This window comes from Paramormyrops kingsleyae, chromosome 7 (genome assembly GCF_048594095.1).
Source record: "Paramormyrops kingsleyae isolate MSU_618 chromosome 7, PKINGS_0.4, whole genome shotgun sequence".
Lineage (NCBI taxonomy): Eukaryota > Metazoa > Chordata > Actinopteri > Osteoglossiformes > Mormyridae > Paramormyrops > Paramormyrops kingsleyae.
This window is the reverse complement of record NC_132803.1, coordinates 35,061,868-35,080,322: the sequence shown is the minus strand read 5'-3', so window position 1 is coordinate 35,080,322 and position 18,455 is coordinate 35,061,868. Positions and strand designations below refer to the sequence as shown.

Genomic DNA, 18,455 nt, shown 5'->3' with positions numbered 1-18,455 from the left:
TTAGTCTACTACTTCAGAAAGGAGATTTTTATAACTGCAGCCGCACCCGTCGAACAGCGCCTGTGGTTTGCGGCGCTGAGTTTCTCTTGCAGTTACTCGGCATGAAGTCGCACTTGCTCTACGCACGCGCGCTCATAGGTAAACAGGGAACTTAGGAGCACTACGGGAGGCGCCGTCGCCCGAAGCGTTCCGAAGGGAGCCGACGGAAGCCGATGGGATTGGTCATATCCCGGTCAGCGCCAGCACCGCTTCCTTCCTGCGACCATTTTGTCATCCGCGCCATTATATATACATATGCGGTTAGCATAACTACTGAGTAAAAACACTGCTAGTGAACATAGATATCAAACAGTCGGATTTAAACGTGAATATTGGGCGTAGCGACCGCTTTCTGTCCGCTGCGGCGAGAAATCGACTGTAGAGCTACCGCGGCTAAGCTAACCGGCTAGCTGGTTAGGTGGCTAGCGGGGAGCGTAGGGGGACGGCCCCGGGGAGTTGGCGCCGACTGCGGTGGGTGACTGTCCGGCTAGCTCGCACGCAACGTTACCGTGTAGCGTATTTTTTCAAAAGGTAAAAGGAAAAAAATGTCAGACGAGCTGCTGGTCAGCGACGACTCGCTGATGAAGATGGAAGAGGACGGCGAGGCTAACAGCGAGCAGATGCCGCCGGCCGTGGAGAGCGGCTCGGCGATGTCCGAGGGCTCCAAGATAGACGCTAGCAAGAACGAGGAAGACGAGGGGTGAGGAGCCCGCGAGCCTCACTCCGCGTCACTAAGGCGCCTAGCTGTCTGCTAGCCACCTAGTCTGGCTAGTCTAACACTCACAGGACGGGGACTTGAGTATCCAGACCGTAACGCCGTTTAACGCGGCGTCACTGCGCTACATTGTTGCCCGAGTGTCTAGTTTGACTTGACTGACCCGCTGATTTTGTAGTGCCGGAAGACTAGATAGGCACTAAACATGAACTGTGCATAGTTAGCACTGTATCTTTGTGCTCTGTATTGCCGTAACTTTCCGTGGACTGCTAATTACAATGTTGTGTCGAAGTTATACATCTAGAAATCGCATGTATCCATCGATTTGACAGACTAGGTGTAACGTGCAGCTTTGTGATTGTAGGTTTTATTTTAATGTTAATATTACCGTGGCCTATATGTAAAAGGTAGCAGAATTGTGACACTGATAGGGATACCTCATGATATAGATGATACTTTATTCATGCCCTTGAGTATTTTTCGCAAACCCCATTTTAAAAGACACGGGCACACATGTATTTATAGGTGAGAGCAGGTATCGGAAAGATTCTACTAATCATTAAGAATTAATTATACTCAAAAGTTAGCGGAACCGGAGCAGTGACACTTTAGGTTTTCTGTGGTCAAGGGTGCCCAAAATTGATTATTTGATAATTTGTCACTGACAGTGATGGGTTTACATGTAGACTAATCCACACCTGTTTCCTTACAGTTAAACATAATATATCAAAGAAGTTGTACGTTCTAAACCTGTTTTTCCACCAAACAGAAAAATGTTTGTTGGAGGCCTGAGCTGGGATACTACAAAGAAGGACTTAAAAGATTATTTCTCGAAGTTCGGGGAGGTAGCGGACTGCACGCTTAAACTGGATCCAATGACAGGACGGTCCAGGGGGTTTGGTTTTGTGTTGTTCAAAGAGCCCGACAGCGTTGAGAAGGTATTTCCTTTTTAATTATTCTATTTTCACATGCTTGTCCGGTACAGACACTGGTCTCCTCAAATTTAATGTATTCAGGCATTATTCACGGAACACATCACAAGGCTGTTTGTTGAGTTTCTGTTTTGCAAAGTACCTAGGTTATTATTAAATACTGTTTAATCTCTCTGACCTGTATTCATGCATTATTACTTGTGTCATCTAATTTTGCTGGTGATCCTAACTGGACAATGGATTAGACCAGCAACACAGCTTTGAGACCAAGAATGACAGTAGGATTTCATCTGCTCAACAGTTTAAGGTTTCCCTTGTCGTATTTTTCATTTCATGATGTGGCAAATATTTTCAATGGGTGACAGGTCTAGACTACAGGCAGGCCAGTCTAGCACCCAGACTCTACTATGGAGCCATGCTGTTATAATACACGCAGAATGTGGTTTCTTCTTGCATGGTAGAGTTTCATACGGCATTTGTGGATGCAGCGATGACCTGTGTTCACAGACAGTGGTTTTTGGAAATGTTCTTGAGCCCATGCAGTAATTTCCACTATAGAATCATGTCTTTTAAATAATATTATGCACCATAGATGATGAAATCCCCCAATTCTTTGCAATATTACATTGAAGAACATTATTATTACATTGTTGCACTATTTGCCCATGAGTCTTTCACAGAGTGGTGAACGTCTCCCCATCTTCACTGCACAGAGTCTGCCTCTCTGGGAGGCTCTTTTCATACCCAGTCAACTTACTGACCCATTGCCAGTTAACGTAATAGAAGTAAGAAATTCAACCAGGTGTTTTGCTTTAGCATTACAGAAGTTTTCCAGTCTTTTGTTGCTCCTGTCTCAATTTTATTGAATCCTGTTGCTGGCATCAAATTCAAATCGAGCATATATTTGTCATAAAACAATAAAAAATATGGGTTTATATGATTTGCAATTTATTGCATTCCGTTTTTATTTACGTTTTGCACATCTTCCCAACTTTTTTTGGAAACGGGGTTGCATTATGAATAGGTTTTGTCAAGTTGATGATGACTCATGGAGACCTTGTAGATGGCATTCCTCCAGAACATTCTTTTTAGTTCTTCAGGCTTCCTAAAGGCCTGTTCATTGTTGTAATGATTCAGTCAATCCATCTGGTAGCTGGTTGTCCTGCTCCTCTTACTTTCAACTTTTCCAAGCAATATGGTAGACTACAACACACTTGGTCTTCTCATGATACACCTAAAGTAAGATGGAATCAGTCATTTGATTTTTAAGTCTTTGTGAAAGTTTAAAAGTGTAGATTCTGTTCCTGTCCTATTTGTCCATTGTCCAGTTTTCACATCCAATTATGCTTGTGCTGCACAGTATTCCATGACACTGGTATACTATGTATATATTTCAGTAATTTTTTATATATATATAATGGTCTAAAGCCAAATGTGAAAGGAGTTTTTTTGTTAACTTATGTGCTCTGAGTTTTTGAATTAACAGGGAATAATTGTGCAGTACTGGCTCTGTTTTGTGCAGTTGCACCCTGCCTCATTTGGTTTTGTCATCATTGTTACTGTAGAACATTGCTGCTGAAATTTTAAATCACATGATTTGATTATTTGAACCATATTATCATATGTAAGTTATCATTTGGAAGATAGTATGGTGGCTCTGAAGGCAGCACTGTTGAATCCTGCCTCTGGTCTGTCTGTGTGTCCGTGCAGATTGCCTGATCTCTCCATATTGCATGGGTTTCCACCCACAGTCTAAAGTTATGCAGTTAAATGGTCCATTGCATACAGCTGTGTGTGTGTGCCCTGCAGTGGACTGGTGATTCCGTGCCCCGCTTAGACTCTGACCAGGATATGTGGTGGGATGATGGATTGATGAATGAATGATCACCTAGCCTTCCATATGTGCTGGGCATTGATCTTAAATTGTTTTCTTTGTTTGGATGTTTGATGTTTATAAATGTGTGGATATCTTATGATTCAAATATCCTTTCGGTTGTTTACGTCAATATAAAGGAGAATGTAATGCAGCACAATCAGAATGTGTTGTATATAGCCAGTCTAAGTACAGTTTGGAAATGCAATGAAAATGCAGGAATACTATCATAATCTAATTTAGAAAAGCGCATTTTTTGTGTAAAATAATGCACAGGACAGACATCAACATGGTTGTCATTACAGTATAAACTAGACATAAAAAGCATTCCAGATTTTCATCGAATTTTACCTGCATTTAGTTTCACCAACATATTTTTGCTATAATTGTGATTGATCGTTGAGTTTTTTAAATCAAGGGTGTGAAATTATGTTGTTCTTGGTTAGACTGGAGTTGAAACCATAATGAATTTGCTAAAATGTATCTACCACTCTTTCATCACTGAGTACTTATCAGCACTTGATGTTGATGAGGAGAGGCTGTATTCAATGCTCCCCTACAGTTATGGTGAGATTTGTGCTCCAGTTGGCCATGTTATGCCATCAGGGCCTTGCAGAACGAAGGTCTCTTAAACCAAAGCCTGTTTTAGACATATCTTGCCACCCTGAACTTCTCTAGACATTCCCCGGAGGGGCTGTATGTTTGAATGCAAATCAGTTGTACTTGACATTAAATGGACTTTTCCCTGATAGCTCCCTTGTACAAAGACCAGGTAATTTCCAAGTGACCCCCATGTGTGAATGGAGCAGGATATTGCCCAGTGAATTCACCATGGGTGAGTGGGCATGTCGATGACATTTGCATCATGTCAAATTACAAGACCAGCTATGTGACCGCAGTATAATCGGAACTAAGGTGAACACCAAACATTTTTGATGTTTTTTGCATCATGTCCTGCCTCCTGCATGTTCTACTCAAGCATCACCCCTTGTCTAAATCAGCTGGAGTATTTCTGGTACAGTTGGTGTGAACATGTCTGACACGGACAATCTCTGGTTGTGTGCAGTGTCTGAAAAGGCAACTCTGGAAAATGTCCGAACCTGATTCTCTGCAGTGTGTCTAGAGTTTGTGTGTGAAAATTGCTCAAGAGTGCTAAGTATTGAAGGATGTTGAATCAGGGGATTTGACTGTCAGCTGAGGGCATAAAACCTTTGCTGTTATGTATTGGGAGGCAGTATTTGGTGGGGGGGCATGACGTGAGCATCCACAACTCCAGATTCTGAGTGCTAGGGTCAGAGAATATCTAGCAGTGCGAATCAGTGTGAAACTCTCATGTCAGTGGCACCAATGGCCATTTGGTCAGTGGCTTGGTCCATTTGACTACAGTTTGACACGGACATATTTCTGTACAAATCTACTAGCTTCTTGGCATCAAAAAACATGAGACCTCTTTAAAATAAATCCCACACTTTCTTCCTCTTGGTTGACAAGGGTCTGAGTAAAAATGAGCATAGTGTGAAACATCTGGAGGAATGGCAGGATACCATCAAACCAGACAAGTGCCTAGGGCTCCGAGGGACTATTTGACTCAGTCGAGATGTCTGAGGTCACTGTTTAACTACCGTAGCACACTGTAGGAGGATCTCTGCTGGAGCCTGGAACCCAGGGCTATAGACCAATGCTCCTGTCAGCTAAAGAGAACACATGATATTTGGTCTATGTAGTATAAAGACCTGAGATAGTAGCTGACATTGAGTGAGGGGCAGATTCTGCAAAACGCAGGAATGCTCAGCAGACTGCCTTATTCTTGTCCAAACTTGGACAGTGTGTTCTACACTCTGCTGTCCTGGTTCAGGGACCACCAGTGAGGCTCATCCACAGGACTAAAGCTTTATATGCTAATAATTCAGTATTAAGGCACAGGTAATGACTTCATTTACAAACTTATTATGATAAGAATATATGAATAGTAAAGCAGCAGTCTTTCCTGCATGGTTAGACTGTGTAGTATAGCCATATAGTATACTTAATATATTTTTGTTACATATGTGATAAACTGTCTATTTGATACTACTTGATTTTCACCAATTAGTTGGGATAGGTATTAAAGTTTTATAAGTTGCATTATTTGGCATTACTAATTCTTTGTAAATACACAGTTGTCTTCTCCTGTGATTTTGTGATTGGCAGCTGGTTGTATTGTAAGTGAACTGCCTTGTTTGTCTTACATTTTGTCCTGGACATGAGAAGGAGAGAATTTGCATATATATGCTTTGAATTCCCAATTTGTATCATTGCATCAGCTATGAACCACGTGTAGAACATGACTGATGGATTTGGTTATAGAACAGATGTAGAAATGGAAATGAAGGCATTAATTACGTTTCCCTTTGACTTTCTCTATATGAGATTTTACTGCTGTTTCTTTAACTTTGTAACAGACATTATTGTGTCCTGATGATATTTGTTATGTTCTTTCAGGTTATTTTACAAAAGGAGCACAAACTAAATGGCAAGGTAATTGACCCTAAAAAGGCCAAGGCCATGAAAACCAAGGAACCAGTTAAGAAGATCTTTGTTGGTGGCCTTTCTCCAGACACGCCGGAGGAAAAAATTCGAGAGTACTTTGGTGGATTTGGAGAGGTACAATTTAAGATAAGAGAGATCTATATTGTCACTATTACAGAAACAGTGAAAAACAGTTTAGCAGCTCTCTTTAGCAGCATGAGTTAAAATTTCTACCTTTTTTAAAATGAATTCCACTCCAGCAATTCTGAATGTATAATTAGCTTACTGATCTACAGTGGCAACACAGATTGATGATTGGCAGCTGTACTGACCCACTCTGTTGCAGTTCACCTTAATGCACAATTATATCTAGTTTGACTCGGGTGTTCAATTTTTAGGTGGAAGCCATTGAACTTCCCATGGAAAATAAGACGAATAAAAGACGAGGATTTTGCTTCATAACCTTTAAAGACGAAGAGCCTGTCAAGAAGATCATGGAGAAGAAGTACCACAACATAGGACTGAGCAAGGTATGCCTGTGCATGCTCCAGGATCTTCGTGAAGTTCTAACCTTTTCATCTAATGTTTGTGCCATGGCTCTGAAGAGCATTTTGTCATCTGTTTATTAGTTATGTACTTTTTGCAGTTAATGTACCAACATTGCTGCTTCAAAGGTTCAGAGAGTGATTAGCCTGTTAGCTAACTCCTGTGGAAAAATGAAAATGGCTATAAAACGATACCGCTCCTGTAGCTTGGTTGGACTGTGACATTGTTGTGTACCATGGCACCAGTCAGTGGTCATTCACACTTACTTACCTAAGCAGTACAGAGTAATTGAATTAATTTTTTTCTCAAGTATCAAGGGCTTGTATAACATTAGCAAATACCCTATTATTAGAATCTTCCGTGGTTTGTTTTAAACCAAAGGTGTTGGTTAAGTTAGTTCTTTTGCAGGTTATTTAGTTTCATTGTTTTATTTAGTTAACAAGACCTCCCAAGTTTATTGTAGGCTTTCAATATCAAAAGATTCCGAGTTCAGAAAGTGTTTGTTATTAAAAAAGAATACATTATTGTACTAAGCATATGGTTGCAGCATGTCCTGTTTTTACAGTACCTTTGCATACCTGGATGTTTACAGAGGGTATTCAGGCCCAGCCCTGTACCTGAGCACAGCTGCAGGGTAACTCCTGTTAGTCTTTTCTTTACAAGGAAATGTGCTGAACAGCTGCACTGCTTCATGATACATGCACATCTGTGTTCAGTAAATGTATTTTTACACTTATATTAATCCTGGGTATTGGCACAGGCGCCCCAATTCAATTCCGATTCACAAGTTAATGATTCGATACAATCCAATTTGATTCTGATTCAATATCAGTCTAACACAAAAGAGATACAAATTTAGAAATGCAGAGTCACTGGGAACAAATTGTGGAAACCACTAAAGAAAGGCCAAAGGCTTGTGTATCAAAATATTTTTATTTGAGGAACATATAGGTACAGTTCCTTAAACAAAACCAACCTATCTATCAAAGCACAAACAATGACTTCTAATTGAAAAGAATAACTGAACATAAAAAATGGGGAAGTCTAAAGCTCACATGCCATTTTTTAGAAGGACTTTAACTTAAAGATATGTGCCAAGACATGAATTAAAATCTTCTTATTTGAGGAGCATATGGTTATTATTAAGGGCTGGGAATCAGCCCTGACCTCACAATATGATTCACAAGTGCCCAATTGGATTTCATTGTTACTCCATTCAATCTCCGTTTGACACATTCACTGACGGGTGATCAAACCAGATCTGTTACAAAAACAACAGGCACAGCACTGTAGCGTTAACATTGTAAAACAACATTTATTGTTGTACTTGCCTGTGAAATATTTCCTCCACACTTTTCCTTATTCAGTTCTCGTACCCAGCCGGAAATACATTATACCTGCAGACCTTTAGTTGCTTTCATTTGCTTGTTACCCACAATGTTTGAAAAAACAGATAATTAACAATATTCTCATAACTGACAGCAAGGCATCCACTAATATCCATTTTCTCTTTACATCGTTTGCTTTTATTTAATTTTATTTATTTTGCGTCACCATAAGCAGTGTACTGAATGACTGGTGTGAGAGTAACGCGCTACTTGACTTGAGGCGAGGCGATTGTGCAATACTATTGCAACTCTCCTATAGGTGAGAGATAAAGTAGTGCCACCTATACGATAAGAGGACTGATACAAGTAAAATTCAAGAAAAATATTTTTAAAGTCACAGGAAAAAGCATGAATTAAGAAGGTTGGTCTTGGGATTTTATGAATTGAAATCAAATCGTCAAAACCAGGATAGGGATTAATCATGAAATAGATATTTTTTTCCCGCCCCTATTGAATATGAATGATTCAAGTGCTGGAGAAACTCAGACATACTTTCTGTGAGGTTTGTTTCACAGGTAGTATTGGATAGATAAAATATTCCAGCATGTTACTGTTTATTTTACTTTTAATGTTGATTTGTCATGTTTTCCAGTGTGAAATTAAAGTGGCCATGTCCAAAGAACAGTACCAGCAGCAGCAGTGGGGGGGCCGAGGTGGTTATCCTTCCAGGTCTCGGGGGAGAGGTGGTAAGTGTTCTCCTCATCTTTCCGGAACACCGCTCTGGTGCATACAAGGCTCCAGACTACATATTGGAGTTTGAATTAGAAGCACTATTTCGCTGAGGGCATTTACATGTCCAAGGAATTTGTTCTCGTGCATGGTCAGACTCTTTACACACAACATGAAATTAAAATATAACAGTACAGAAAATTCACAGTTCGGTTTTTGGAACATTGGTTTTGGTTCGCAGTTCGGTGCAATTTCAGTACAGCAATTTGTTTTGAAGTTTATTAAAATTGCAGACATGATTAGGAACAGTTTTAAATCGAAGGTGATGCATTTCTCGACGTGTCTGAATAGCAAAATGTAAAAGACTCTCATTTGCACATTGTAAAAATAAATGCTAAAAAATATAACATCATAGCAATCGTAATGAACTAAATCCTGTTTATGTCCTGTGTTCTACAGTATACTACCGAGTACGGTTTCTTATCTATAACAATAAACACCTCAGTAGTCTTAGTTATTTTTGTTTTAGTCCAGTTTGAATTTCCTGGCGAAAACGCCTTAAATGCAGAGACTGTTTCTGCCTTGCTCCAGTTGTACACATACTCGGATGATGATCCAACATGCAAATGAGTTTGCATGTTGGATATGTTTCCAGCAACATCAGAGTTTGGTTTAGCAGAGCCGACGGGCAATATTGGTCTTATCAGCCACTGTGTATGTTTTTCCAGTGTGGTTAAGCTGAAAACTGTGTGTTTCAGGTCCAAATCAAAATTGGAATCAAGGCTATGGCAGCTACTGGAATCAAGGTTATGGTAACTATGGTAACTACGGCTACACCAACCAAGGCTACGGGGGGTATGGTGGCTACGATTACTCCGGATATAACAACTACTACGGATATGGTGACTACAGCAGTATGTAACTGTTTGTGTAAACACACATAATAAAACTAAGAAAATAATCTGTTCTCATACATTTTTTATTAAACATTTGAACAGTTTATTTATGCATCATCTTCCATTTCTCTTTGTAACTAAATTCATGGTTCATAGAAAAGTGAATTCTGTTGTCTTTGTCTTTTGTTGTTGTTGTTGTTGTTGTTTTTTAATTTGTTTAGAGTGCTGTATTTTAATTATGCAAGTATATTATAATATGCAAAGTGTTTGACCCAAGAACAATTGCCTATTTAAAAAAGTAAAAACAAAAGTGCTTTGACGTCATTAGACATGCCAATATTTCATATTTTTTAAATGATCAATGAAAGAATCCTTAAAAAATAAACAACCTTTTCTTCATTCAAATTCATTCCATATGTTTTCTGTTTCTTTAATGATCACCCTTTCCTTCAGTACAAAGTTATATGAAAAATGAGAAATAGTTTCTTACATTGGTACTTCATTTATTAATAGCTGCCATAAACAATTAGCTACACCTTATATGTTTGCCTGGGCTTTTGACCTCAGTGATGTTGGAGACCTAAGCATATTTAGTATATTTCATTTCAGTGCAGGGATTTGTTTGTCGTTCTAGTTATCATCAAGAACTATGTTAAATTGCAGACGTTGCGGCTGTTTAAATCACTACCACATCATGCAGTTAGCGGTGCTGTTGTTAAAACTCCATAAGGATGGTCATTGGCACCAACAAATCTTCAGTGAAGCAGCGTCCTGTAAACTGATATTTAATGATAGATTTTTTGTTTTGTTTTTGTTTTTGTTTGCTCAACCTCTAGATCAGCAGAGTGGTTATGGCAAATCCCCAAGGCGAGGTGGTCACCAAAACAGTTACAAGCCATACTAATATATTATCCCCACTAAGTACAAGCAGGTACGTTACCATATTGCTTGTCACAAACCTTTGTTAATACAAAGCATATTTTTTTCATAACTATATTTACCGCTCTATTGTTTAATGTACATGCTTAATTATTTTTTCACAGCACCCTCAAGTGCTTTACAGTAATGGTAACATAGACAACAGTCTCTATTTGTGGTTTTATTTATTTTTTTATTTTTACTTTTTTTTTGCGCGATATGTAACGTCCGGCTTTCCATGCTTTGTGCCGGTAACGGTAAAGTTAACCGTAAAGTTAACAGGTAAAGTACTGCTTAAAAAAAAAAACGGGAACCGAAATTTAAGGAAATGGCAGGAAAAAGAGAAGAATGTTGTCTCCTAATTCTGACATATACCTTGTTTGTACCTGCCAGCGGGAACTTCCTTGCAGGCCATGAGTCCCGCTGCCTTCCCGATTCACTCAGGCCCGCTCAATGCGGACAGGGTACGAGAGGCGTACGCTCTCGAATGCCACCGTTTGGTATGGTCTTCCGACATCCTGTATCAGCATTGTAAAAAAGAAACAAAAAAAAACAAAAAAAAAAAAACAAATAATAAAGTGGATACATCCCCTTTGTCTTCTTCTTTTAATTTTTTTGGGTATTGTTTTATAATGTAAAGGAATACATTAATGTAATTTTAATGGTATTTTTTGCAGGCCCCCCCACAAGTAATGGTTAAATACGACCTCTTACTGAAAAAATAACTCTTCATTTTTCAAAGGATACAGCTTTCTCTGGATTTTCCAGTGTCTTTTAATATATGCATTTCTAATCTAAATGTAATGCTTGCTTTTCTTTATTCATAGCCCTTGTAGCTGTAATGCCCACTAGTCCATGAGCTAAAACCTGGTTTTACTTGGATGCCACTGCGTTGGAGAAGTCCTTTATATCTATACCTGTATTGTCTCTTGTGTTACTGACAGCGGAGGAAAGCTTCCATTGTAAACCTCGTTAATTTTCCTCTAACAAGTTCTCTTTTTTTAACCTTTTGAAAACCTGCTCCGATGTTTACAAAAATTTGCATGTAATGTTTACTTTGTGTATTCTTTTTGCTTTTCTGAACAATTGAAGGATTTTCTTATCAGTATTGCATTTGGCTTTCGACATCTTCAATTTGTGACACTTCAGGATTTCTAGCTTATGGACTATTTTTTTTTTTATTGTTAATTATAGATTTATCTTTTCTTTTTGTGTCAATAATGGATCGTGTAAAGACACAGGGATGCCTTTTAATGTTAATTTGTACGTTTTGTTCACTTACACAATGGTTGTTTGACAGTCTGTTTTTTTTTTTGTCTTTTTCAGGTATTGGAGGATAGTTTGTCTGCCGGAAGTTTGGAAGAACCTGGTTTAGAAAAGTACACAAGCCAGTTTCTGAGACACATTTTCTGTTTTATATGTGTTAAGTCATTGCTTTATTTTGATGCTTTTGTGATCTTTAATTCTTTGAGCCCTGTTTGGGCTTTGTATACACGTTGTATTTTGTGGTACTTTAAAAAGCCTTCAGTGTTCTACCCTTTTTTCCTCAGTAATGAGTTTTGCGGCATTGTGTGAATATATATAAAACTTACAGCTTTAGATTTTAGTGCTTGTATTTCTAAATGAACTCTTTTGTATAATTATGTTTTTTGTAAGTTATCACGTTAGTCATCTAGATTTTTTTTTTTATGGTCAATAACATTAATGTTCTGTTATGCACTAGATAATTCCAATAAAGAACAGAATACTCTACTGTACTAGTATATAGAAGCTTTGGCACTCTCGTTAATAATTACACATGAAAACAAATGCCTAAATATGATTTAGTGTAGTTGTTTCTCTCGTTCAAATGTGGGGGGAAAAAATCCAGAGCAAAATATTTTGATTATGTGTTATATAACATTTTAATATTGAAAGCAGAGTAACTTTGAGATGGCTGGTTTAATGAAATATTCCAGATATGTTGCCGATAATCTCAAAGTTAAAGTTAATTGTTTTGCGTGTTTTGTTATATTCAGCCGGGGGAACATTTTTATACCATTACCCAATTCATTATTTGTTGTAGTATGTTAGCTAACATACAAATGCTGACATCTGCAAAATAAAATATATTAAACCGGTTCCAAAGTGTTTACAGTAAGTCCAGGAACAGCAGCTGTTTAAAAAGGTGATCTCTGTGAAGAACATTTCAATTGTATTATAAGCACTTATGACAACATTCCTGCATTGCCTTCCTATTACAGAAATTAAGAAGTTTGGAAAGTATATAGTGATATGTGTGGATTTAATAATAAATGCATTTTTGTTCAACAAGGTTTTACTTCTATCATAAATTTCTCATAAGGATTAAGGTATAGAATTATTATTTTGGTCTAACCACACAATGCATATACAGACACTCCTCGCTTAATGACCTACCTGTTTAACGACTGCCCAGACTTACGAACAGCTCTCCAGCCAGTCGTTATTGTACGCTGTACAAGAACTTTGGTCGTGGAATCAGCAGCGTGACATCTCAGCGTCAAGCATCTTGTCTCGCATCACCCTTTCTCGGTCTCAGTCGTCTTCCCACAGTTGTTCAGTATTCACTACAGTAGCGTTCACAATCTGATTACCTGTATTTACAGTATGCAAATCTATAATTAAGTAATGTGTATTAGAGCTGATTCCTTCTATTATATTTATTACAGTATACAGTACACTACTGTATAAACATTTATAAATATACTAAAATGTTATAAATGGTGCAAAGGTGACATTAAAACAATATCTAAAGTTAGCTAACGCAAACCCACTACCAATACAATATGCCTGAAATATCAGTATGGGGCGGCTCCCAACTAATTTGCTTAACGACCTACTCGTACAAATGGAACTCGGACGTTAAATGAGGAGTGTCTATTATAATTTTGCACTGCTGTACAGGACCTAACAGCTTTTAGCTCTAACCTGTCAGTGACACAATCCTCATTCCATGGTCAGAATCACTTCTTTATTGCAAAAGAAAGGATCACAGGAGACAAGGATGGCTTTTAGGCTCGGTGGAATAGGTTATATGAGCCGAATCGAGTTACTATAGTTTCTGGACAGATTTAATGACCAGGAATTTTTAGTTGATTTCCTTTAAAGACATTGAAAAACCAAAAAAAAATTCAGTTCTTTAAATAAACATCACCTTAAATTAAATTAACCTCATTATTATACAATCTAAAATCTAAAATACTTCATTTAATGTGGCAATATTTTGAGCTTATATAATGTGGATACAATGTACATGTGAATAGGCTGGATACGCCTTTTGTTGTTGAATGTATTTAAATCATCGGTGTAAGAAAAATAGTGTAAAAATTTGAACTGTTTCAGACATTTAGAGACATTAAAGATTCTCTATTATTACTATAACCATAAATTGATATATTTAATAGTTGTGTGTGCAATTAAACAGGTCTGTATTTGTAAATGTGACTTTTTGGCTGGATAGTAGAAACACCTTGAGCAGACAGTTATGAGGGAATGACACCGGTGGCCAGTAGGATGATGATGATAACGATGGTCAGCACTATCACACCTATAATTATCATCATCTTTGTGTTTCTCCACCAGTATTTCCGGGCCACGCGTGTAGACGTCTTTTGAAAGGAGTCAGCCTGGGAGGAAATAGTATGTTACAACAAGTATTTTAAATAATAAATGAAATAAAAAACTAAAAATGAGCAGTCGTTTCCAATTAGGTTTGAACAAATATAGATTTTAGATTTTTTTTTCATTGGTGCTGACAACCCTTTCTTTGGAGTTGCTTACTAGAAGGACATTGTGTTATAAGTTATTTTTAGTCTCTGAATAAATTTCTATAAACTGTGATCCTTACCAGGAGGAACAGTGGGAAAATTAGATGAAATAAAACAAGATTCATACTCTTTGGTCAGGTGAGAAATTTTGCAAGTTATAATTTGCAAGCTATATTTTAGTTCTGGTGTAACTATTCTTCCTCTACTCACAGAAAACCTTTTTTTTAGAAAACAGCTTCATGACCAGAATCAAAACCAATTCAACATATGCATGTTTTTTATGATTATGTAGATAATAACCTGTTACCCACTTCTACCGTGTGGCCACAATTTTATATCAAATTAGGCAAAGAAAAATACAAGAAATCAATAGGAGCTGTAGACCTGTTTAGTTTTGATTTTAAAAACTTACTGTTGCCTGGAGATCATCGGTTTTGTCAATGAGATCATTTAATCGAGTGTCTCTTTCCAAGACTTTGTTGATGTTGTCTTTCAGTATGACCTTGACATCGTTGACTTGCTCCTGCACCTGGTTCAGCGTGTTTTGTGATGGTGCTTGAGCACCGGAGTCAGCCTGTGGGAAGCCAGACAGCACCGTGGCCGGAAACTCAGTTTGAGGAACAATTGTGCAGTGTAAATATACCTCACATGGCTGACAAAACCCTCAATGAAAAGAAAATAAAAGCTTGACTAAATAGACCTAAACAATGCGGTTCCACACCACTAGACACATTAGAGCTTTCTAATTATCATCAGCATTTATTTAATTAACATGTCATAGAGTCATTTTGATTTCGTTTTATTGCCATACTTGATTTGAACATTTTAATTTATTATATTAGGAAGCAAATTTTTCATTTTGAACCATTTGCATTTCTTTAATGGTCAAATATGCTCTTATCAGTGGTGTTCACTGCTAGTCAGAATTTACTTCCTTGTTTGACCAACATCTGTCACAAAACACTTCTATAAAAACATTTTATACTTTTAATTTGCCTGTAACTAAAACATTTTAAATTACATATGTTACAGCTTTGTATTTACGTGTGAAAAGTTACTTTAGTACTGCCCAATGATTTTCATAATGTCCCTTTAAATGTCGCAGCTGTACACCTTTTAGACCTACAGAGGGGTCCCTTGTCTCCATTAAGGCAGCAGAACTGCTGTTAAATTTCCACAGAAGACATAGGTAACAAAACTACACACTTACCATATTGTTATAATCGGTTGACTGACGCAGGACCACGAAATAGGTTTTATCAAATGCTCAAACCATGAGTGTTTCACACCGACCTATCCATATTAGTTACCATACTGCTGATTTCAGTTGGGAAGCACTGTCACACGCCAGTATCAGTCCTTGTGGGTTACATATTTACTCTAGGCGTAACCACGATTGGCCGCAAACGTACCGGTTTCCTTTACCATGACCTATCATACGCTGACTAACCACCTGCAGAGCAGAACTGAAATCATATGGAAGTGCAAAGGTCATTTTCATTACCGTGTTTCTGTTGATCAAGGTCTCACAATTCTGCAGATATTAATACTTCCTCTGTTTTTTTTATAAATGATAAAAGAATACAGTATCTAAAAAGACACACCTCTTGTAATTTCTACTTTTTGTTCCCTCAATACGAAGACACCCATCCAATTAAACTTTTTCACCTTCATTCGGTTATGGTAGCCTACACAATCACAATAAAACACAAAGGTCTACATGTTTCCAAACACTAAAACGCCCCATTGGCATCCATGTGCATACCTCTAATAACAGCGGCTGAAATTATATGCAACAAACTGAAAATCATGCAGGAGGCTAATTTTACCTTTATTTGAGATCACTGAAGTGAGTCTGACTGGATTAAAATAAAGCCAACTGTTTTTTTTTGGGGGGGGGGGGGGGGGGGGGGGGGTGTTTGTTATTTTGTATGTGTCCTTATGCAAAAGTGACCATCCATCCATTTTCTGTACCCAAAAGATATGCAGGGAACAACCCAAGATGGGGTGCCAACCCACCACAGGGCAAACTCCACACATGTTGAACTGGACCAGAGACTCAATCACTGGTGTCAGAGGTATGAGACAACAGTGCAAACCAGTGCATCAGCATGACACAAAAACCACTGACAGCAAATTACTAATGGAAGGGGCAGTTCTAGGATTTGACCCATATCGGGTAGCCACTTTGAATCTGAAATACAGGATGTCACCCTTCCGCTGGCCAAGCAAGGGGAAAGGTGGACTGGTCTAGAATCTGATGTGGCTTTGGGCTTTATATGGTGCTGATAGGGAGTAATCAGGAGGTAGGAGATTATACAACAGTCTCTAATAAACAGGTGATGCCAAGATTTTTTAAGGTGAGGAACTAATGAGAGGCCATATTTCAAACAAAGGGGCCATTAATCATTAATATGTTTTGAATCGGGGAGCGTCAGGGGAAGGGGCACTTCAAGGGCCAATCAGCTTTCAGCACTGGCCCCACCCCTGTATACACCCCTTTTAATATAATATGGCTGTCAGAAAAGGCTATAATCAAGGAAGCATGGTTCCACAGTGACGTTGCGTAGATCTGGCTGTTGTTTCAGCAAGGGTGACTGTTCAAGGAGGCTGCTCAAAAGGGAGGTTATGGCGATGTGGAAGAAGCTGTGGACGATGCTAGTCCCTCTATACCAGTGACATTTTTGCAGATTCTCCACAGCTTTGAGCTGTGGGTGAGGTGTTGAAGCCACATTTGACAAGGTCCCATTTCTGCACTCTTAATTATCTAGCACTATCATCCATTATGTGCAGGAGGTGGGGCTTTTTGATATTAATTTACATTTAATTTATGTTTATATTTGACATTATTTAATATATGCTATTAAATATTACTATCAGCATCATGTTATGGGACTGTTTCTCTCCAAGAGGAAAAACAAATATTTACAAATACAAAGATCTGAAGGGACCTACTGCCTATTGTAAGAGACTGAGTCACATATAAATAACTACCATTAAAATGGGTATAGATTTATGTGCAGAATGATTCTGGTAGGAAACCTGTGAATTGGCCTGAAACTGTCCGAGAGATTCTATTCCTCTGAAGAAGGGGAGCTCTGCAAATCCATCCATGTATCACTAGAAATGCAGCCACAGCACCTTTAAACCAAAAGGTTTGACTGAGCATTAATTGAAGGCTGGGCACACATACAATAAAAGGCACTGGTTTCAAATACTGGTTGAAATTTTTCTTTGTTTCAGGCCCAAGACTAAAAGCTGAAACTTCAGAGAGGGCATGTAGATTTCATATGATCCAGTGTCAGTCTGTATGGTAAGGGTAGGCAAGTATTGTCACATTTTATTGACGGTGAATCATTCAACCTTAAACTACTATTCAACAAAGCTCAGTTCTGCATGGTCTGATTCTATTTTTGTGCAGCGTACTCTAGCCTATCTTTAGACTTTCGCCATCAGAAAATGTTTCCACAGCTACTCCACACGCTGCCTTCTATTAGTGTGGTATGTTCACTTTCTTTCCGGGTGCCTGGCTCTTATTTGTGCCTGGAACAAGCAGCAAACTGATGCGAAACTCATTAGAATAGAAACACGTAGTCAGCATCATATTTGGTGTCACACTTTTCCATAATAAAGAACCATAAACTGCGTAGTTTATAACAGATCCAATCTGCACTAAACATGAAGCACATGTACATTAAGATGCGCTCCTTTGTATGGTTAAGTGGTATTTAAAAAATATACCACACTTATATATTATCACACTTACATTTTTATTCCATATATTAAAAAACGGCTATTTTGCTAGATTTGTGGGATTTTTCGTCATAAAATGCAAAGCTTTGTCTGCAATGTATAAAGTCATCCATATCCCAGTCATCTGACCCAGGGAGAGCAGAGCAGGGCAGGCTACAGCCTGGACTGGATATCGGTCCATGAGATTGGAAGGTGTATGCTCCAGCAAGCACACCAAAGGATGTTTAGAGACGCCACCTGACCTAAAGTGCGGATCACTGGGGGAAGGAGCCCAAGTAGCATGAGGAGAACAAGCGAAATCTGCACAAAGAATTGGTACAGGGATCAAACGGCCCCGAAGCCGTGGTGATAAGCCTGCACACTCACAGAGCTGCTGAGTTATAAAAATCTGAACTGAGCAGTTGTCAAGTGAGGGGACTTTGAGCTCAGC

The 18,455-nt window shown here is 38.4% G+C and overlaps 2 protein-coding genes across 9 annotated transcripts; one reads left to right on the top strand and one right to left on the bottom strand.

The window, feature by feature from the left end:
* The first annotated feature begins 212 nt into the window (after positions 1-212).
* On the top strand, positions 213-12,797 carry hnrnpd (heterogeneous nuclear ribonucleoprotein D). Of its 8 annotated transcripts, XR_002836259.2 has the most exons (9): positions 213-739; positions 1,524-1,692; positions 6,041-6,202; positions 6,466-6,597; positions 8,594-8,687; positions 9,429-9,584; positions 10,403-10,497; positions 10,878-10,984; positions 11,811-12,797. XR_002836259.2 is itself a non-coding variant. In XM_023796027.2 (8 exons), the coding sequence occupies exons 1-7, from the start codon at positions 585-587 to the stop codon at positions 10,468-10,470; spliced, it is 924 nt and encodes a 307-aa protein (XP_023651795.1). In that variant the 5' UTR covers positions 213-584; the 3' UTR covers positions 10,471-10,497; positions 11,811-12,797. The 8 variants fall into 8 exon arrangements, 6 of the variants coding, with proteins under 6 accessions (XP_023651795.1, XP_023651787.1, XP_023651767.1 ...); XM_023796027.2 differs by lacking the exon at positions 10,878-10,984 and having other exon boundaries at positions 9,429-9,572; XM_023796019.2 differs by having other exon boundaries at positions 9,429-9,572; positions 10,878-12,797.
* Positions 12,798-13,462: 665 nt separating this feature from the next.
* Positions 13,463-15,644, bottom strand: LOC111835579 (vesicle-associated membrane protein 8). Its single transcript, XM_023796041.2, has 3 exons — positions 15,483-15,644; positions 14,685-14,846; positions 13,463-14,131 (listed from the first exon to the last, which is right to left on the bottom strand). Exons 1-3 carry the CDS (start codon positions 15,483-15,485, stop codon positions 13,988-13,990), a joined length of 309 nt encoding a protein of 102 aa, XP_023651809.1. The 5' UTR covers positions 15,486-15,644; the 3' UTR covers positions 13,463-13,987.
* Between the last annotated feature and the right edge of the window lie 2,811 nt (positions 15,645-18,455).

Coding starts and splice junctions, on each gene's coding strand:
- hnrnpd (XM_023795999.2), top strand. CDS start 585: ATGTCAGACGAGCTGCTGGTCAGCGACGACTCGCTGATGAAGATGGAA. Junction 1,693..6,040: donor AGCCCGACAGCGTTGAGAAG/GTATTTCCTTTT, acceptor ATGTTCTTTCAG/GTTATTTTACAAAAGGAGCA. Junction 6,203..6,465: donor ACTTTGGTGGATTTGGAGAG/GTACAATTTAAG, acceptor TTCAATTTTTAG/GTGGAAGCCATTGAACTTCC.
- LOC111835579 (XM_023796041.2), bottom strand. Junction 14,132..14,684: donor CCGATGATCTCCAGGCAACA/GTAAGTTTTTAA, acceptor ATTTCCTCCCAG/GCTGACTCCTTTCAAAAGAC.